The following is a 23,556-nucleotide window of genomic DNA, read 5'->3' as shown; positions in this document are numbered from 1 at the left end:
TTTTCACACTCGAAAAATAAAATAAATTTTTATATATTTATTTTGAATATAAAAAATTAGTAAATATATGATCTTTTAATTTAATTTAATTTTTTTCAATTGAAAAACCATTTATCAAAAAATATTATTTTTAAATAAATATTGATTTCTTTCCTTATTATAAAATTTTAAGATTTATTAATTGTTATTTATTTTTACAAATAAATTTTAATTTTAAATTCAAATGCTTTATCAATTTATCCACTTTTAATTAAAAACCAATTTATCCACTTTTAATTAAAAACCAAATGATTCGCGTTAAATATATTAATATTAATTATTCTAACTTGTATTATATCATTAGCTCTACATGACCAACTCAATTAACAAGCACTATGAAAATTAAGTAATATGCATCAATGAATATAAATATTAATATTAATTATTCTAACTTGTATTATATCATTAGCTCTATATGACCAACTCAATTAGCAAGCACTATGAAAATTAAGTAAATATGCATCAATAAATAAAATTAAGTAGTACGTATAAAAAGATTCGAGCCTTACATAGCAAGCTTGGCCAAAAATAAGTGAGAGTTATAAAAGATTAGAGTTTCAAATTTAAGACCTACCTATGTCTACATCACAAATAGGCACCTAAAAATTATAATAATAACTGAAATTAAGTATCAACCCAACCTAAATACCAATTTCTCTAATTAAAAATAAAATTAAAAAAATATATTAAAAATTAAAATTTTAATTTATTATACTATTTTATATAAACTTCGAAATACTTATAAAAAAAGCCCAAACCCTTCACTCAATAAATATTATCCTGTCCTAATATTAATTATGCCTTTTCGCTCTCGATATTATTATTTGTTGATCGTAATATTAGTTATGAGTTTTGTAAGGTTTGTTGGGTTGGTTTATGTATTATTTATGATTAAATTTATGAATTAGTATATTTTAAAGTCAAGAAAGTAAAATTCTAACGAGTTAGCTGAAGTAGTCAATTTTGGACATATCGGGTAGATAATGACTCCGTTTCTCCATAAACATGTCTTCATACTCAATGAATTTTTGTATTAGAAATATGTGGAATCCCAAAATTATCAATCATAAATAATATAATGGAAAATAATTTAGTAATAAATACCATTTTTTTTTTTTTATTCTATTTTTTATGTTAAGTTTTTTTTTTATATATTTTTCTTTTAAATTTGTCTAAAATTTGACAGAAATTGGTTGGAATCATAAGTTTGATGTGTAAGTTTTGTGGATTTGAGTACTTTAGAAGTTTTTTCATTGCAATAAATTCATTTATATATTAAAACAAAATTAAACAACAAAAACACAATAATACTAAAGAATAATTTGAAGGATTCCAACCAAAAATTGCATAGCATAAAATAATTTGACAACACCCTTTTTGTTGAGCTATTTGAGTGTATTTTACTCATGAAAATATACAATTTTAGTAGATGAAATTAGGTAGATGTACAAATCTTCATAACGAGAGATCTGAAAATTACAAATTCAACCATCGCTGACTAGAACAAGCTTAGATTTTTCTAAATACAATGAACTTTAAAAATAATCAACATAGCACTTCTCTATTTTACAACATCAAGACCTAACATTATGAAGGCTGCCAGATTGGTAGGTGGATTTAAATCAGTCCCTAAAGAATCACATGTAAATGTAGTTAAATGGATATTCAGATACTTACAAGGCAATGCAAAATTATAGATTATGGTATCCTAGAGGAACAAATCTTAGTCTTAAGGCATGCATTGATGCAGACTATGCTGGAAGCATGGATGACAACAAAAGTATTAGCGGAGGAGAATTATTTCTTGGAAAATGTTTGGTTTCTTGGCTTAGCAAAAAATAATCTTTTATCTTTCTATACATTGTTGAATCAAGATAGATTTCCACAACTACATGTTGTACATAGGTACTATGGATGAAGAAAATCTTGAAGGATCTTTAAGAACATAATTTAGCATGTTGCTATCATGTGTGAAAATATGAGTGCAATTAATATCTCAAAAGATCCAACCATACATTAAAAAGCAAAGAATATTCCAATCAAATATGATTTCTTGCGAGAACAAGTTGCAGAGAATTCAGTCAAACTATAATATATTCCAACTAAGGAACATACCAGTAATATATTTACCAAACCCTAGCCATGGGAAGCCTTTGAATATGTTAGAAAAGTATGGGAGTCTCATCGTCGTCACTGGAAGAATATCTCACTAGCATTACAAAAGGCTACAAAAATATTCTTCAAGACTATTGTCCGTTGAATCAAAACTTCAAGAAGCATTGTCTACCAACAATATGAGCACTTTGAAGACAACATATGAAAACGTAACGAGGAAAGGATTTGGTTAGTATGACTTGATGAGAAGGTAGATAGTAGGCATATACTAAAGAGGGGAATATTTCATCACATACATAAGATCATAAGATAATTCAAGGGAAACTATAAAATGAAAATATAAATGAAGGAAGCATGGTCTTAGCGGGACACTTTAAAAGTACATGAACAATTATGAGCAATATGGGAAGTATGGTCTTAGGGGGAGACTTTAAAAGTATAGGAACAATTATGAGTAGCATGGGAAGTGTTTTCTTAGTGGGAGACCTTATCATAATGACAACATGGTAGCAGGAAAGGAGCATGGTTCAGTTAGGTCCATAGGACCATACATGAACAAGTTATGGAGACTTGACAAGTACTTAGAAAATGCAAGATCAAGTTCACCCATAAACTCGGAGTTATTATAGACATCCATGACCTTCTGCCATTGATTTCAAAGGGGGAGAGATTACAAACGTTGATACAGACATTGGCATCGACTAAGGAATGCATTTGTGTAGGGGTATTTTTTGACTTGTTGACATCGGTGACCATCAATGTATAATGATGTAGCCATCAGTGAGAAAGGGGTACATCATTACACATAGTGTTTTCATTTATGACAATAAGATATCGTTGATTTCAAACAGATGTTAGAGACAATAGGAGTATTATTCCTGATGCCTAAGGAAGCAACTGTACCCTATATGAAGCATATGACATATAGGTCTCTTACATGATCTCAATAGGAAAAGTTAAAGGACCCTAATTTTTTTTTATGTTTTTGATGTAGTTATGGTGTCCTAATTATGTTATAAATAATATAGTTGTAGAGGCATCATCGATAACTTTCCAACAATATTTCCCACTCTGAAAAAGTCCTCTCAGATGAAAAGTTATGGCCATTAGAAGTTTAGTATTTATGAATGGCCTAAAGGCTGTAACCAAAATAATAATGAGTTAAAGAGGGTGAAATTTTTAGGCAAATCCATGGTACATTAATCAGGTCAATGATGGATGACCAAAGAACATGCATGACATTTAACTTCATTAAATGTCACATATCTGACGCATTGACAATGGAAGTGGAGATTGAAATATAGATGATATGACAATTTGCACAACAATTAACAAGCCTCTAACTTACCATTGTAGTATCATAGAGTGACACATGTTGAACCTGTAGGGGATCAAATTTATGGTTGGGTAGATTCATGGCAAACCCAAAGTGGATCGGGCTGATGACTGGGAAGACACATGGTGAGCTCAGAGTGGATCAGGTTGATGATTGGGTATACACATGGCAAGCTTAGAGTGGATAAGTTTAATGACTAGGAAGACACATGGTGAGGCCAGAGTGGATCATGTTGGTGATTGGGCAGACACATGGAAAGCTAAGAGTGATACATGGTAGTCCTTAAATGGATCTTTGTGATGATTAAGAAGATGGACACATGTCACATGCATATTAGTCTGGTGTGATGACTTGGAAGCCTTGATACATAGCATAATATTACATAATTCTTGTACACATGACACGACATGTAATTGGATGAAATGAACATGTTGAAAGATCATCATCAAGATCTGCCACATGGCAAAGATAATTGATGCATTTTGGTCGAAAGAAGGTCAAAATGGCTGATATGTGGCACCCCTCCTGGGCCACCATGTGGCATGATGACATCATGTTGACATCATCACACATATGACTAGTGACCTAGTCATATATCCTCGTCACATCGGACCAAGGCACTAGGTTTAAGGAGTCGAGTTAAAGCATTTTGGAGAGAATGGTCACATGGTAGGGCCAACCCTTGGTTATTAGGTAGAAGAAACAAATTAAATGAAGTTAAAGTCACATGGTTAGGGCCAACCCCTAGTCATATGGTAAGAAATGAAGTTAAAGTCACATGGTAGGGCCAAGCCCTTGGTTTTTTGGCTCACATATTAATGTATGTCGACCCTATTTGACATGTCAAATCCATGGTCATTTGGTTGACCCTCCATAAGTTGAGAACCATGAAACACTACAAAATATGTTCCCAAGATACTTAATTTAAAAATAAGTTATTAAGTAACATATTAGTAGCTCAATCAAGTCTTAGTCTTCATGGAGAAAAATGTTTGAAGTCTAGTCATTACATGTGTTGCAATAACAATGATTGCATATTATGATACGTTTTGCAATGAAAGTGATTGTAGATTTTGTTTGCATATTTTGATTTTACTTATGATTTAAGTCATTAAGAATTATAAATGATGATAGCGGATCAAATTTGAAAATAATTTTAAATAGAATTCCGCAAGGAGTTGAAGAAGGGAGTGGGTTTCTCCACTAACATTGGAACCTCAATGAGGTTGGAGCTCACTCATCACCGAGGTTGGAACCACAATTAGGGTGAAGCCTAGAGTAGGTCGGATTCTACTTATCATCGAGGTTCGTTCCTTAATTAGGTTGTAGCCTACAATGCATTTTTTCTTGCATACTCCAGAGGTTGGTGCCTCAATTAGTTCTAGCATATAGTGAGCAACTACTTGTATAATTTGGCAGTTGGTGCCTCAATTAAGTTGTAACCTACTGCAAGTGGTAACTTGCATTTCTTGGGGTGGTTTCCTTTAGTATGTCAGAGCCTGCAAATCTATGTAATGAATTGAAGCATATGAAGAAGAATAATTTGTGTTTTTCTCCTGTATGGGTTTCCATGTAAAAGTTTGTGTCTCTTTGTGATGTGTTGGATCCTTAATGTGTTATTGATGTGATGGTATCTCTATGATACATTGTTTTATATGTTAATATGATGCTTATGGATATGGTTCATTTCTACATGATTGTTTGATTATGAAAAGTTATGAGATGGTAAAATTTCTCTCACACTAAATCATCCCCCCTCTCAATGTGACCTTTGGGCCAAAATACATTTTTCATCACAATGAAAGTACATTAATATCTATTCTTCTTTGGAATGCTAGATTTGCGGATATTAATTACGAAATCCTTTGTTATTGAAAAATAATAGATATTTTGGGTTTCCTACTATTCATAGGAACTAAATCAATGTGATTTTTGTAACCTTGGAGAGCATAGAAAATGACCCTTTAATGATTCCACTTGCAGAGCATGTAGAACAATTGGACTAAAACATTCTATTTTGTATGTCCCTATGCATATTCCTTCTACTAATGGTGGTAAACATATTTTGACTTTTATTGATGATTACACCAAAATGTGTGGGGTTAGGAAAGGATTTAAAATGAAGAACAATCACTTATTGTCTCCCTTCATACTGATAATGGAAGGGAATATACTTCTAATGAATTTTAAAACTATCTTCACTAACATTGGATTCAACATCAAACTTCAATTTCATACAATCCCTAACAAAATGATGTAGCTAAAAGAATTAACAAGGCTATCTTGAATATGCTTCATTTCATGATGTTTTTAAAAAATGTAAAGTTGTGTTTTGGGATGATGCAGTTCTATGTCCAATTATGTGAAAATAGATGTCCATCTCATCCTCTCAGAAATAAGACTCCTTATGAAATGTGTTATGGACATATTCCTTCGATAAGGCATCTTAGGGTGTTTAGTTCCACCTATTATTTATGTAAGGATTTGGAAGTGAACCTTCTTGGTGTACTCAGATACCACCAAGGCATATCATCTTTATAATTAGGTAAGTACAAAGTTTATTCATTCCATATATGTGTTTTTTTTAATATTCCAAGATTGACAATTTTGTTGACTTGTAGCTTGATCATTTGGATAGATCCAGTCATGTAAATAAACATCATGAATTTGATAATGAGATTACACACCTTGAAAGGGGGATCGCTTTCTTGGACAATATTCAAAATATCCTTTTGAAGCGCCATCTTCACCTCATGAACTTCCAACCACTTCAATAGGTCATGAAGATCCTTTCAATAATGTGATTGAGAGGATTGAATGGATGAATCTTGATGTTACCACCATCCCAATCAGTGGAGCAACATAGAACAGGGAACATTTTAGGGGCTAGCATTTGAAAATAGGCTAATTTTCCATGCTTTTTGCAAAAAAGTGTCAACGATTTCCATTTTCTCTAAAAATGGTTCACCCAATTTTTTTAGGATAAATTTATTTTACCCTAAAAATCGCCAAACTTTTATAGAGACTGAGATAAAATCATTATAAATTCGAATATTTTTACATAAATATATCCAATTACAATTTACACATTAAGGACTAGTAAGATTCACCAAGTTTTCTAAGTTTTAAGAAAAAATTCATCCCTAAAATTATCCCTCACCTAGAACATCTCAGAAAGGTTCCCCAAAATGTCTCATCAAAACATTTGAAATTGGTCATTTTGATGAGGTTAGAAAGATGGGAATGAGTCATTTCACTTGACATGATGGAAGTGATGTGGATAATTTTGATTTAAAAGATAGAAATGATATTGATGTTTCATATGATTATGAATTAAACTTATTTACTAATTTGAACCAAGTTCCTTTAAAAAAGTTCATTCTCATGATGAATGGAAAGAAACAATGTAGAAGGAGTACAATGCTCTCATGAATAATGGAACATGGGAGTTCATGGACCATCCATTAAAAACCAAATTAATTGGATACAAGTAGTTGTACAAGAACAAGTACAAATTAGATGGGTCATTTGAAAAGTGTAAAACAAGGATTGTGGAAGAAACACTTACAAAAAAAGAAGGTGTTGATTATAAAGAAACTTGTGTACTCACAAAAAAATGGGCCACAATATGAACTCTCTTTTCCTTGGTAGCTCAAAATGGATGGAGAGTTTGTCAACTAGATGTGAAAAATACTTTATTGAATCGAGATTCGCAAGAATTTTCTTCATGTCTAAGCCAAAAGGTTTTGTTGTGAAGGGAGAAGAATAGAATGTATGTAAAGCCGTCAACCTTATATGGCCTAAAATAAACACTGCGAACCTACTATGGAAAGTTAACAGATCATTTTTTGAAATTGAATGTCAAACCCTTTAATCTTGATGATGCAACTCTATTTTTCAAGAATGTTTAGAAAACTATTGTATATCTTGTCGTGTATGTTGATGATTTGTTGATAATAGGGAACAATGAAAACTATGATGAATACATAAAGAAAGAGTTGAAAAAGAGTTGTGAGATGATAGATTTGCTACATCTTCACTACTACTTTGGAATTTAAGTGACTCAAAATCTAATGTATATATTTATCTTCCAAAAGAAATACATTAGAGATTTGTTAAACAAGTTTGGGATGGTTGAGTGCAATGTATATCTACCCAGATGGAAAATAATTTGAAGTGGGGATGCAACCTACTATAAATAGCTTGTGGGAAGTCTTAATGAACTCACGATTAACAAACCAAATATTTCATTTCCTATTGGTATTCTTTGCATATTTATGGGAAAGACTTGTGAAAGACATTAGTTTGCTACAAAATGATCTTTGAAGTACCTGAAAGGAACTCATAACTTTGAACTCAAATCATTAGATAAAATTTGAGATCTAAAGTGGGCCTCCAAAGGAATATTATAAAGTAATAGTAGAAATAATAAAATAAAATTATATTACATCAACAAATTTAGAAGGAAAAAAAGGAAAAAATATTTTTTAATTTATTTTTCCAACTTATCTCCCTACAATTTTACTCAAATTTCGTGTGGGAACACTCATTGGATGCGAAATTTAATTCCTCATCAAAGGAGTACCCATGTTACATATTTTCGATGTACCCTGCTACAGGAAAAATAACAAATACATGAGAAAACATGATTGCAATCATGTTTTCATGTATTTCTCATTTTTCTTGTAGTAGAAATGATCAAAGGTACCAACATTGGCACTCCCCCAATAAGGAATTACATTCTACATCCAACAAGTGCCCCCACTTGAAATTTGAGTGAAAATGTAGGGAGATAAGTTGGAAATACGATTGAAAAAATAGTTTTTTTTTTTTTTTTCTAACATTTTTTTCATGTTGGAAGGTCCATTGAAAGTATGAAAAATGTGTACTCCTCAGACGAGGAATTAAATTTTGCATCAAGTGAGTGCTCTTGCTTGAAATTTGAGCAAAAGGGTAGGAAGTTAAGTTGAAAATACGAGTTGAAAAATTACTTTTTTTAATCATTTTACTTTTTTACTCCAAAAATGGTGAATGATCTCCATGGTTAACATCGTCATATTAAATCCTATTGGTTCTTATAAAGTTGATTTTGGTTGTACATTTTTGTTTTGAGGCCCATTTTTGACCTCAAAATTTCTCTAATGATTCACAAGTGGATGAATTTAGTTTGATTGAATATTTTGATTAAGACTTTGACAAAGACAAAGAAAATGTAGTGTCAACTTTAGGTTATCTCATGAGTCTTGGACCAATACTATTCTCCTAGAGGTTAGGAAACCAACTAGTTACAATAAATTCCATGATAATTTAGGTAGAATATTTGGCAACTACAAAAGCAACAAAGGAGATTACGTGGTTCATCAAGATGCTTGAAGACTTGTAGGAGGAACAAGTGAAATCTACTCCTCTTTTGGTTGATAATAATACTACAATCAAGTTGGCTAAGAATCCTAGGTTCCAAGATTGAACCAAACACATCATCACAAAGTATCATTTGATTCGATATTATGTAAAAGCATAGACTATTCATTTAATACATTGTTCCACAAATGAGAAAATCATAAACATATTCACTAAAGCCTTAGGAGGAGAAAAATTGAAAAAATTATAATAATGCTTGGGCACACAAATGCCCCTTTAGCTTAAGGGGGGAATATTGGACATAAACCATCGGGGTTTTTTTTCCTATAATTAAAATTGAAAAAAATTTATGAAAATAAAAAAATTCCTTCAAAAATGAAACAAACAATAACCCATTGTATAAATTTGAGTGCACATCAATGAAATCTTAATTAAGGAATTATCTTACCAAAATATCATATCAAGGTAATGTGGACTTACTAATATCTTATAAAAATACAAATTATATATAAATACATAAGAGCTTTTTTAAATTTTAAGCATAAAAAACATGTTTGGGTTGAGAGACCCTCTCTAGTCCAATATGAAAAAGATGTTGTAATGTAGTATCCTATCATATTCTATTATATAAGCATTTTAAATTGGTTAAAATATTTTTTTACATTAGAAAAAGAAAATAATTTTTTATATATTTATTTTGAATATAAAAAATTAGTAAAAATACGATCTTTTAATTTAATTTTCTTTTCAATTGAAAAACCATTTATCAAAAAATATTATAGACATACACTACAAGATATACAATAGTTTTCTAAACTTTCTTTAAAAATAGAGTTGCATCATCAAGATTAAAGGGTTTGAAATTCATACACGACAAGATATACAATAGTTTTAGAGACATATATTATTCATTTAAGACATTGTTCCACAAATGAGCAAATCACAAACATCAATAAAGTATTAGGAGGAGAAAAATTTGAAAAAATTAGAATGATGCTTGGCCCACAAATTCCCCTTTAGCTTAAAGGGGCAATGTTGAAATAAACCCTCAAGATTTTTTTCCTATAATTAAAATTTAATAAAAATAAAAATAAAAATGTTTGAAAATAAAAAATCCTTTGAAAAACGAAACAAGCAATTACCCATTGTATACATTTGAGTGCACATCAATGAAATCTCAATTAAGGAATCACCTCTAACAAAATATAATATCAAGGTAAAATGGACTTAATAACATCTTATAAGAACACAAAAATAAATAAATACATAATTTTTTAAAAAATTTAAGCATAAACAAGCATGTTTGGGCCTTTAGCCCAATATGGAAGAGATGTTGTAATGTCCTTCTATCATATTATATTATATAAACATTTTGAATTGATTAAATTTTCATATAAAAATTTTATATTTTGTTACTTTTTAGGACAAATAAAATAATCTTTCACATTAGAAGAAAAAATAAAAAATAAAAAAAAATTAATATATTTATTTTCAATATAAAAAATTAGTAAAAATATGATTTTCTTGAAAAATTAGTAAAAATATAATCTGATTTTAATTTTCATATGAAAAATTAGTAAAAATATGATCTTCAATCAAGATAATAAGAAACCATTTATCAAAAATACATTTTAAAACAAATATTCAGTGTCCCTATTTTAAGATTTTTAATTTTATCAATTGTTATTTATTTTACAATTAAATTTTAATTTTAAATTCAAATGCTTTATCAATTTATCCCCTTTTAATTAAAAACCAAATGATACCTAGCAAAGATATTAATATTAATTACTTTCATATTATTATTTTTTATTTTTATTATGTTATTAAGTTTTTATGGTGAAAATTAAATAATATGTTTCGAGAGATAAAATTAAGTAATATGTATTAAGAAATTTGTGATTAAAATTGCATGTATAGTGAAAAATAAGTGATATGTATCAAAATATTGAGTTTCAAAACCTAACACCTGGAATTTATATCACTAACTGTTAGAATAGACCCGTATCACCTAATATCAAAGCGACCCAAGTAGCAATTTTTTTAATAAAAAGTAAAATTAAAAAATATATTAAAAATTAAATTTTTTAATTTATTGAATTATTTTAAATAAACTTTGAAATACTTTTAAGGAAAGCCCAAACCGTTCACTCAATAAATATTATCCTGTACTAATATTAATCATGCCTTTTCTCTTTGGATATTATTGTTCGTTGATCGTAATATTAGTTATGAGATTTTCATTGAAAATATTAGTTTTGAGTTTTGTAAGGTTCGTTGGGTTGGTTTATGTATTATTTATAACTAAATTTATAAAATATTATATTTTAAAGTCAAGAAGGTAAGATTCTAATGAGTTAGCAGTCAATTTTGGACATCCGGGCAGATAATGACTGTTTCTCCATCAAACATTTCTTGATACTGAATGCATTTCTGTATGGGACATGTGTGGAATTCAAGAATTATCAACCATAAATAAATATAATGGAAAGTATTTCGGTTATATATATATATATATATGTTAAGATTTTTTTTTTGTGATATCTATATATAATTTAAAATTTTAGAAAAATTCATTGGAATTACAAGTTTAATGTATAAGTTTTGTGGATTCGAATGTTTTAGAATTTTTTCATTTTTATGAGGTTAAATTTATTTATACATTTAAAATGAAATTTAAACAACAAAAATACAATAAGATTATAGAAGAATTTCAAGGATTTCAACAAAAGACAGAATAATATAGAATAAGAGTGGGACTACCTGCAAATGAATTCCAAACACCAAAATTCCTGATTCCAAACGTCAAAATTTTAGAGCCCTGAATTGGTGATGGGACTTGCTTTTATATTACTTATATCTTCCTATACTATAAGCGTATGAGTAACACTTCCACATATTTGAACACAAAATGAAACTACTTACACATCCATTACGAACATCAAAACTACAGAAACCCAAAATAGTAATAATTTAACAACACCCTTTTTCTTAAGTTATTTGAATATATTCTACTCATGAAATATACAATTCTAGTTAATGAAACCAGGTAGATGTACCATTTTTCATAACGAGAGAACTGAATATTAGAAATTTAACCATCGGTGACCAAAACAAGATTAGATTTTTCCAAATACAATGAACTTTATAAATTGTCAATATGTAAGAAAATGTTGCATTGCAGGTACGAAGTGAGTAATAATTTGTGTAGAACATATCCGGTGTATAAGCCTAATTTGTCATAGCTTAGTAACTTAAAGTCAAAATCGACAGGCTTCAAATCATACGGGCTCGCTACTAGTGTTGGAGTGACACAAAGCTGTCCACAATATTAAACAACCACTGCCATAATTTTCTGCGCCCATACATTCAGTTAATTTTCCTCCAATTCTGATATATGATATGACCTGTGACCTTCTCCTCAGATTTGACAACTGTGTAACATGATTTCTGCGTGTTTGGAAGACTTCACAGTGTTGGAATGATGGGCATGAATATGAATAATTAGATGGAGACGTGACTGTCATTCTCATTATCACGCTTTTTCAGCCACCCTGTGACTAAAAAGCTAAGAATAACGGAGTTGGATAAACAGTGAAGTCTCTGTTTGTTTTATGAATCTGGGCGTTCTCATGGCCACCGTCATATTCCTGTAAATATTATTTTAGATGGTTGTTAGGGTAAAATCATGGCCACCGTCATATTCCCGTAAATATTATTTTAGATGGTTGTTATTGTAAAAAATTTTAGTGAGATAGCACATATTGTTAGGGTTTAAAGTTGAATTTAATAAGTTTTGAAAAAAAAATAAAAAAATATTTTTATTTGGCGAATCTTTTTGAAGAAGCTATGTAAGTCTAATTACAATTATACATAGTACATCATACAGGTGGGGACATGAAAACGGACTGCCCCAACTGTCCCAACATACACTCATGTGTTCTCAAATCATTAATTAAAATAAAAATAATTAAAATAGATAAATGTTTTTCTGATTAATCACATCATTAAGATTTAGTTGATTTTTGGAATTTTATTTTAAGCATCAATCACATTAATTAATTTTAAAAGTCAACCCAATCTTAATATATAATTAATCTCAAAAACATTTATCTACCATATAAATAACAAAAATTTCAAATCTAACAAAATATAATTAGATTTTAATACTTTTTATTATATGATTTTCCATGAAACTTTTAACGGAATTTCGTTGGCAAATTTCCACTTATTCCTGACCAACTGAACACCTCACCTGAGAAGCCATAACTGGTAATCCCATTTCAATAATAACATTGGGCGCTCATTAAACTAATTAACGAATGACAAATTTTCACTCAGACCTTATAAGTAATAATCCCAATTCAACAATAACATTGTCCGCTCGTTAAACTAATTAGCAATTTACCATATAACAATAACATTGTCCGCTCATTAAACTAATTAGCAATTTACCATACATAAATTTACTAAGAATTTGACTACGAACCTTCCTCACTGCAAACTTAGTATACATTATTACTGCAACATTGCATTTCTCACCCATTTTTTTTATAAGGACAGTATATATTGGAACCATGTAAGTTATGGTGGGTCCAAGGTAGAAGCCATTGAAACCATTCCTATCGATCCCAATCCATTGTATTCAACTGGAATTTCTCCAGCTTTGACATTGAGCTTGTGGTCGAAATGGATCTATCTACGCTAAAATTTGGAACATATAGGTGCTTATTTATGCAAATTATTTGAATAACGATTTTTTAGTTTTGAAAAATGTTTTAGTTTATATATAGATATATATATATAATTAAGACTTCATAAATATGGTTTTCATGGATAATAGTTTACCTAAAATGCAGTTGGTGGGAAAAAGATTAAATACGAATATGGTAATGGTTTAAATTTTCCTTAAATTTTCTCACATATTGAAAGAGGATCATGTCATCTCATCATAATTAAATATGAAAAATTATTAAAAATTATTAAATATAAAAAATTACTAATGCGAAAGTTTTAAAAGAGTTTTAAACTTAAAATTATATCTCACATAATTCTCACTATTAAAAACCTTGTAAGAAGGAAGATGATTCACTTTTTACAAGGAATTGGTTAGTCCATAGTATGAGAAAAGTTGAGAGGAGTACTAACAAAGCAAAGAGATAGAAGTATATTGTTGAGCATTATAAAAGACTAAAATGTTGAGTAACTTCATAATATTTTTGAAAACCTCACATTAAGTTTGAAGTTTTTTATATTTTGTATTGTTAAAGATTATAACATTCTATATTTGTTATTTTTTTATATAAATTTTCATAACAAATAATTATGTCACATTTTATGGGTAGATTCAAGGGGTAGAGCCTATATTTATGGGGTAGATCAATTAGCAAGTTCTAGCCCCAACGGCTTTAAGGAGATTTGACCAAGTGACCTCATGATAGGCAAGGTACTTAGCAACAAGAACTCCACCAACTCAGCTATCCCTTGGGGCTTTTCTTAAGGGTAGTTCACTTGAGTGGCCCAAAATCTAGGTATCTATTAATCAACTAAACTAACAAGGCCTAACCTCAAGAGCCTCTAGAAAATTTGACAAAATAACCTGTAAATAAAATAAGCTAAATACTTAACAACAAAAACTAGACTAATTAAACTATCCTTTGAGACTTATACTTCAACAATATGAAATTACAAAATATGATGATACTTAAACAATATTAATTTACAAAATAATATTTATATTTTTTTAATAATAAAAAAATTGAATAATGCAATTTCATTTCCAAAACTAATGAGTTATTGAAATATAAGCACACTTTTAGTTGTTTTAATTTATCCTACTGAGTTTGTATTTTTGTCAATGACACGATGATAAGATTGATTAATAAATGGGTAAAGTCCTATAAGAAATGTGTTTTTTTCGGTGATTTTTGCTCTGATCGATACATCCAAGCGTGGTCAGGTATCACCGACAGAAAATTTGTGGACCATTACTGTGTAAGATAACGCCATGATCTCCGGACCACATTGCCCAGATGCCAGTACTTGTAATCATTGCACTTTATAAAATCATGGGGCTGTTATGAAACCAGTATAATTATTGCAATGAATGATTTTTACAGACTGCACCTTTCTCGTGAGTCGTTGTATTCCATGTCCCACCCACAGCGAAGCTGCCTACTTTGCTCAGGACGACAATAAGTACAGGCAACAGGTGATCAGAGTAAGCAAATTACAATCATTGCCACAAAATAGTATGGAGGAGGAGGAAATTACTGAGTTGAGCCTCAAGCTTCGATGTGAGGACGAAGCTGTATCATTTATTCGTCCAAGGCGGGGCAGCTCGTTTTCTTGGAGGGCACTGTATGCAGAAGCGACAACGGCGGCGGCATATCAGAGTGGTAATAAGCCTTAATCTGAACTGAATTTAAGGTGGATATCTGAAAGTAAATTCTACAGTTGTTTGAATATACTGTGCCTGAGAAAGATAATCAAATATACTGAGCCTGAGAAAGATATTCATTTTGAGATGGTGATGTTATTTAAGGGGTAGTTTATTTGTTAGATATTTTGGAATTTCTGGGTGCATATGTGTTTAGTCAAAATTGTTTAGAATCTGTTAAAAATCACAAATTTGAGTCGTGAAGTCTCTGCAATTTGAGTGCTGATAGTTTTTAGTGGGTGGAAATTTATATATGTAATTAAAAACACGTTTCAAATAATAAAAATTATTATTTCTCCAAAAATTATTTTACCTCATTTTTCCAAAATTCCAAAATTTCTAATAATTCAAAATCTAGCAAAAATTTCTGGGAATCACAAAATTGAGTTCTGATCTCTATAATTTGAGTACTCTAGTTTTTCACCTTACTGAATCTATATATACAATTAAAAACACATTTCAAATAATAAAAATCCCTATCTACCCAAAAAAATTTCAAGGCTTAACGTTTGCAGGCTGGTTAATTTTTCATGAGGCTTCCAAAGAAACATTAATTAATTCTTATACTATAAATTCTTACTTTAAAAAGGTTTAATTAAGGTTCATTCTAGTCCTATTTTCCAAATACATGTTAGGTGTGATTTGATTGTGAGTCTGTTCTAGATTAATCCTCAAAATTACCAATTGGAAAAAAAATCCAAATTCCATTGAACTTATAAATAAATTTTTTAAAAGTTTGAATATACTGAAAATTTCTATACTTCAAGATAAATTTATAAGATAGTTTTTTATTGGTAAAATTTATAGAGAAATAAAGATAATTGAGAATTTCTATACTTTACAATAAATTTCTATAAATTTCTACTGTTAAAATTTCTGGAGAAATAAGGATTATTAAAAATTTCTATAATTTTAAATAAATTTCTATTGTTACAATTTCTCAAATTTCTATCGTCACAATTTCTGGAGAAATAGGGATTACTGAGCATTTTTATACTTTAAAATAAATTTCTATTGTTAAAATTTCTCTCTTATTTTGGTAAATTCCTTTTGTTAAAATTTCTCTTATTTTAGTAGCTGCGAGCTGTGAGTTTGGAAATAGAGAAATATCCGAACTGGATGCAATGAGTTGCAGAGGTGAAAGAAATGAATCAGATGATACAATTCGACCGGAAACACCCAGAAAAAAACTCCGCCTGTCAAAGTATCAATCGACCATCTTGGAAGAGACCTTCAGAGAGCAGTCTACGCTCAGTCCAGTACCACTTAATTCCCACATCCCGCACTTTACTTTATTTCCTCAGCACGTCTGCTAATTAATTCGCCGCCATAGTTTACTGTTACTGTTACAATTGTAACGTAAGTTTCTTATGGATGAAACTTGCAGAAGCATAAGTCAGCGTTGGCGAGCACGTTAAATCTCGAACCCCGTCAAGTGGACGTGTGGTTTCAGAACCGGAGAGCAAGGCAAGATTGAATAGTTGGGACATTTGTTTCTGTTATTAGAATTACAGAGGCCATTATTTACTGAAATCTTGCTGTTCTCAGGGCAATTAATGTATTTATTGTGTGCAGAACAAAGTGGAAACGGAACGAAGTGGAGTGCGATAATCTGAAACGGTGTTGCGAGAGTCTGAGGGAGGAGAACAGAAGATTGGAGAAAGAAGTGCAGTCGCTGAGAGCCATGAAAGCCCCGCAGTCACCTAATTCGATGCCTTTGGCAGCCGCCACCCTCGCAATGTGTCCGTCTTGCGAGGGCCTTGCAATCAAGAACCGCGGCGCCGCCACTTCTTCCACCGCGAGGTCACAACAATCCCTCCATGCAATTATGGGGATTGGGGATGTAAATATGATATCCAAAAATAACCAAACCCCTTCAATGGGAATGGGAGATGAAATGAATTGAAGAAAGTGAACTTAAAACCTGTCCAAAATGCATTAGGAACCATACTTTTGTAAAAAGATTCCATGTCAAGGAAAGAGATTTCCATGTCAAGGAGCTGTGATGAGATTCCATGTCAGATTTGCTGTGTTAAAACTTACCAGGTTAAATAGTTTTTTCTTATTTATTGGAATTATGTGACAGTCTCCAAAGAAGTTTTTGGTGGAGTTAGTTTGGGGGATCATCATAGGATAGTTATTTGACAGGAGATAGATATGCTCTATAATCTTGTTTTTATATATATATATATATATATATATATATATATATATATATATATATATAAATCAATAATATTTATTAACTTTTTTAAATCACTTATTTTGAAAATTGAGAATTTAATATATAAAAAATTAAAATATAATATTTTTTGGAATAATATTTATAAAATTTTGTTTAATATTGGGAGTAAGATATGTGGAAGGATTATAGGATAATGTTATTTTATATATATATATATATATATATATATATATTTTTTTTTTTTTTTGAGAAGTTTGATATTTATATTTTTTATTATTTGTTTTACATGCATATTAGGTTATGAATATGGAAAATTTTAGGGGTTAATATTTGGAGGTGGGTTAATTTTCCATGAATTTTCAAAAAAAAATCACTAATTTCCATTTTTTATAAAAATGATTAGCCCAAATTTTACAATATAAAATTATTTTATTTTAAAAATAGCTTTATATGGAGAGTATATATAAAATCATTATAAATTTGAATAATTTTATAAATACACCAATAAACATTTTATAGTTTTCATATTAGAGACTAGTGAGATTAGCCAATATTTTTAAACTTCAAGATAATTTTACATCTTTAAAATTTTCCATAGTTATGAATGATGATAACTTGTCATTCTTTGTTGCTAAGAGTTATTTAAAAAAATCTGAAGATGAAATTAAGGATTATGATGAATTCTTTTGAAATAGTTTGGAGTGATGAGAGTGTTATTTTAATAAAGAGATAAGTATGAAAAATATTAAGAAGTAGTTAAGAGAATGTGAAACATAATTGTAAAGTTATAATTTTAAAATACAAAAATTAATTAAATATACAAAAAAAAATTAAAGTTGAAGAAAACTATATCTATATTTTAAGAATTGAAATAGTGAAATGGGGATAACAAGGCAATCTATAAGTTTTGTGGTGGTGCAAGAACATAGTTCCTCCTTATGATGGGTTAATTGCAATGAAAATCTTGAAAAGCATGAATATGTTGACAAGGAAAACTATTCAAAGTACATATATACAATTTATTTAAATATAGTTTAAAAAATGAAACTTAGGAAATTGACTTGGTTTGTAGAATATAAAATTTTTATTTTGAAAAATTTGTATACCTCAAAAAGATCATGTTCTAATAGTGATATGCTACATGTTACTTTTCCACTACAATGGTTAGGAGGTTACCCTTAACTTCTTACTTTAGGCTAACGAGGAGTTAATAATTGTTGTAGTTGTCATTGTCTTTGAATAACACCTATTTGATAATAGTGTATAATTATATACTTGAGGAGATAACAAGTAGCTAGGTTTTTTTTCTTTTCTTCTATTAGCATTCTATTTAAAGATATAAGAGACTATGTAATGTTTGTCTTATGTTAAGTATATAGCAATCTAATCAGTGAATGATCACCCCACCTTAGGAGGCAAGTGAACATTATTTTCTTCTTTGAATTATCTTAACATAAAGATATCTATTACATCTTTGATATTATTTTCTCATATATCTAGTTATTACAATTATATTGTCTATATACTTGGTTGTGGTTCAATTTTAAGGCTTAAAGAACAATAACACTGCTATTAGAGATATTTCCTGAACCAACATACCTTGAATTTTTAGTGATTTTTTTTCTAGTGAGAGACATGTTTTAATATCTTTAAAATAACTCGACTATTTGTTATATCTAGAATTTGAAACTATATTCTCTTTATAGTTAGTTGTGTTTCAATTTTAATGGTTAAGTGACAACACAAATTCTATTAGAGATCTTTCTTGAGCCAACAAATCTGTGGATTTTACTAAAATTTCTGTAAGGCTAGAGACATGCTTTATTAAATTTAAATAACAAAATGATCATGATGGGAAATGATGTGGTTGGGGAAGAATACATGTATGATATAAAAATGAAATAATTTTGTTGGAAACCTTTGTAACCATTATTGGTACCCTTTCAAGTAGTATCCCTTCAAGCAAGACCTACATAAGGAATCTCACTTCCATGTACCTTCAGGTATATAAAAGTGCCATAAGTATATTTGAAAATAACCATAGACCAACCAATTGGTTTCCTTGTTTCTACAATACACCATGAACACATGAGGATACCATTGTCTAGTAATTAGGTAGTGAGGTCATATGGCTAAGGGCACAATTGATCCTCCTTAGTTTAGTGCCTTGGGGTATTGGGTTAAGTTCTATTGTTGGACACTATAGGTATATCAAACATCTATAAAACTTGACACTCATGTGCCTCTAAGACCTTACAAAGACTAGCTTTTGAAGCTAGTCAAAAAATTCCTACATATTTGCATTTGGGAAAAATTTAGAGATTATGTTACCATGGTAATAGTTAGCTAGGAGTAATGCTACCATAAGAATACTACTCAGAAAAAATAAAGAGAATGGGTTCTACTAACACCATTATGGGAGACCTATCTTTGAAGACTCCTAGTGATGTGCTAATCACATATATATCCCTCTCCAACAACCCTTTTTTTGTGTGTGGGCACAAGATTACAACAATCCAAGGTGTATCTTAATAGGAATCTTTCAAGTCATTTATTACAATTAGATAAATGGAAACTAAAAATTCTACACTATATTGGTGGTCCCAAGATTTCGACTCACAAAATGGTGAACTTAAAGAGCCAACAAGAGACCCAACCCACTCAACACCAAGACAAGGATAACAAGATTATTGGAATTGAGGTTGTACTTAACATCATGAATGAAAAAATGAAATCACATAGTGGAAGTGTTAGGTGAGCACTTGAATCTCAAGGTAATAGATCCAATCATTGATCCAATTAAGGTGGAATTTTTTTCCCATGAAGTGTAGGACACACACATGTTTTTGTATAATCCTTGCCCACACTTTTAATATCACAAATCATGTCTTTGTTTTCTGAAGTGAAATATGAAAAAATTAATGGGTTTAGTTATTTAGGTTGGGCTATCCAAATGGAACATTATTTCTTTTCCATGGAATTACTAATGACCTACACAAACTAAAAGTGGGGATCATATATTTTTATGTTGAATGTTGGAAGTGGTGGAAATGGTATAAAAAGGCTTATAAAGCTTATGTTTCATGGACTTATTTTGTGCAAATAATTTATGTTTGTTTTAAATGTGACACTCACCATTTGGGATACCTAATAAAACTATGCCATATCAGCACAACTATAAATTATATTATTGTATTTGAGAAATTGACAATCACACACAAGGCTTATATAATTCATTTTTTAAAGAATGTTTCATTAGTGTTCTTAAGGAAGAAGTTTGAGCACATGCCATGATGTAGCTCTTAAACATGGTTGGAATCTTGTGATAAATCTAAAGAAGCCAATATGGTCATCCATGCACAAGCCAAGTGACCTATATTCACTACTTTCCCTAAGCCCATTTTCAGGTCTTCACTTCTATTAGAAGTGCAAGTCTTATCATTTCCACTCCCTCCTATAGCCCTATTATCATTCCTACTTTTCACAAAATTTTATATTATGGCCATCAAAAACTCATGAGGTATGATGTTGTTAAATACAATGTTTTCCTTTATTTTTAATGAATTATTTGAGCTAGAGCATGCTTTTGCTAATATGGGTACCAAATCTTGTAAACTCAGTATAGAGTTAGTAACACAAATCATTGGTTGGCATATGTGTGTGCATCCTAGGGGAAATGTTCCACATGGGTTTTGTTTTTGTGTGGCTTTAGATGGATCATTATTGGTTAGATCCACAGGGCTTCAGTGGGGGAGAAATACCATATCACATGGGTTGATATTGGGGGGTATTTATTGAGGAAAAAATGACATAATATATTTGGGGATATATGGGGGGTAGGGGGTTTTCGTATTGGTAGGTATAAAAGATGGAGCCCAAAGTTAATGAAAAAATATAGAGGGGTATAAAAAATGTTAATGAAAATATGGAAACCTACAATATGTAGTGAAAGTAGGGGTTTTTAAATTTGGAAGGTGTATTGGGTACGAATTGGTAGGGGATTAAATACTCTGATTGTTAGAGATATTTTCCAATATTTAGTTAAATAACAGTATTGTTTAATATGTCACGAACACACATGATATGTCAAAGGTTCATTGAGTGAAGCCCCCATGGTTAGATCACTCCCATGTCAAATAAGGAAGGTACCATATTATGGTCAATGTCTCAATCAAATGTGAGGCATCATGCACATACAATGTGACAACAATTGAAAAATTGATAGATTTCAAGGTTTTGACATGTGGCATGGATATTTTCATGCATTCCGTGTCACAGAAATATCCTATCCAACAAGCACTTTGTTACCCATGTCATCCAGAGTCACATTTTCAATGGAATTATGCCATACTTTGTTTTTGGGTATGTAAACAACTAATATGTATGGATGTTCCCAAGAGCTAGTTGTGGCTCAAAATGCCCTTCCTTGTCTTATATAAACTCGATGTAATGTAAAAGAAAGAGTTGGACTGGTCGAATATGCTGATGTTTATGAGACTGAGAGATTGGTCAATGAAGTAGTCAATTTGTATATCTCAGAGTTAATAGGTCCAATGTGATGGTTTTGTGTTGATGCATACTATAGATTAATGACATAATGTGTGAAGATGCATGCTAAGTATTTGCAAGCCCTTTTCATGACTATAATGTGAACCTTTGCATTACTCCTTTAATATAAATGTTATTTTCCCCATATTCATTATGTAGCAAAATACTTGTACTGTAGTTTTCTTTACAACACACATCAATAAGTAGCCACCCCTTCCTAGTTTGCATTGTGAATCCATTAATTTCTTAGTTATATTATTTAATTTAGATAGATTTGTATCCATGTTTCTATTCCATATATTAATATTTCAATTCTTATCATTTAAATTTCTTAAAGTCTTGCATGCTTTTCACTGTAAAAGTGTGGATTTCCCCTACATAGGTTAGGCATTGAAGGCTAGAGATGAAAGTTCTTCTCAAGAACTCACAAAACCTTTTGATGTATCCGATTCCAAACAATGGAATATGATCAAAGCCCATAAAGTGCTATCATAAAAATAATCCCATTGATCCTATAAACCCCTATAGCATTTTACTTTCTCCCTAATTGAATTTCCACTTTTAATTAATAAAATGTGGATTCCCCTACAAAAGGTAGGAACTAAAGGTTGAACAATTAAATTTCTTCTCAAGCAATCAAAAAGTTGTTTGATGCCTTTGATTCCGAACAAAGGACTATGCTTGGAACTCATAAATTTCTCTTGTAAACATAATCCCATGGATCTAAATTATATTTGTTGTATTTTACTCTCTCTAATTCGATTTTAAAATATAGTTGCAATGGTGTTCTTCCCATATTGAAGTTATACATTGAAGGTTGAAAAACAAAAGCACTTCTCAAGGTATCATAGAACTACTTCATGCCATTGATTCCAAAAAGAGGATTATGATTGGTGCTCATAAAATTCTCTCATAAGCGTAAGCTGAATGACCAAATTCACCTCTATATCCTTTTAATTTTCATTTTGATAGAATTTTATTTTCAGTGCATGATTTAAAGTGTTAGACTGTAAAATTTCTTCCATGGCTTAGGAATATTTATGTACTAGTTTTACAAATACAATGTTGAAATAGGATTTAGCAATTTAGTTGCTTGATATTTTTAGTTTTTTTTTTTTTTTTTTTTCGAGGAAACATTGAAAAGAACTAGAAAATTTATGATTCACTTTTATAATTATAGCATTTATGATTCAATTTTGATTTCAAGAACATATTTTTTTGTAAATTAAAATAATTTGTATTATTAGAATATCTTCAGAGTACATAATTGTTACATCTTATCATATGTGGGGATTCTCATTGCCTCTAGAGAATTCAAGAGAATTCAATACTATTCTTTTCAAAGATGTCTAGAAGACAGAAATAGACATTCTGGATAGTAAATACAAAACATAGGTAGAGTCCAGATAAAGTAACAAACTTAAAAACCATTAAGAGTCAGAAGAATAAATGGGAGCTAGTTCCTTTGCACTCGAACCAAGAGTTGTAGTAGTATCAAAATCACAATGAAGATGCCCTTTTACATGGGTCATT

The 23,556-nt window shown here is 30.2% G+C and overlaps 1 protein-coding gene and 1 pseudogene across 2 annotated transcripts; both read left to right on the top strand.

Annotated features, from left to right (window-relative positions):
* Positions 1-14,983: 14,983 nt before the first annotated feature.
* Positions 14,984-16,824, top strand: LOC149217776 (homeobox-leucine zipper protein HAT1-like). Of its 2 annotated transcripts, none has more exons than XM_089391416.1 (3): positions 14,984-15,249; positions 16,368-16,549; positions 16,678-16,824. In XM_089391416.1, exons 1-3 carry the CDS (start codon positions 15,105-15,107, stop codon positions 16,765-16,767), a joined length of 417 nt encoding a protein of 138 aa, XP_089247542.1. In that variant the 5' UTR covers positions 14,984-15,104; the 3' UTR covers positions 16,768-16,824. The 2 variants fall into 2 exon arrangements, with proteins under 2 accessions (XP_089247542.1, XP_089247541.1); XM_089391415.1 differs by having other exon boundaries at positions 16,365-16,549.
* Positions 16,825-16,974: 150 nt separating this feature from the next.
* The window catches only part of LOC149217775 (kinesin-like protein KIN-14L), a 32,580-nt pseudogene continuing 25,998 nt past the window's right edge, over positions 16,975-23,556 (top strand).

Source organism: Pinus tabuliformis, chromosome 1_1, assembly GCF_031772625.1.
Source record: "Pinus tabuliformis cultivar Carrire ecotype Pingquan chromosome 1_1, CPIR1, whole genome shotgun sequence".
In the NCBI taxonomy this organism is placed as follows: Eukaryota; Viridiplantae; Streptophyta; class Pinopsida; order Pinales; family Pinaceae; genus Pinus; species Pinus tabuliformis.
Note: the sequence above shows the minus strand (reverse complement) of the source record. Positions and strands in the feature narration are given on the sequence as shown.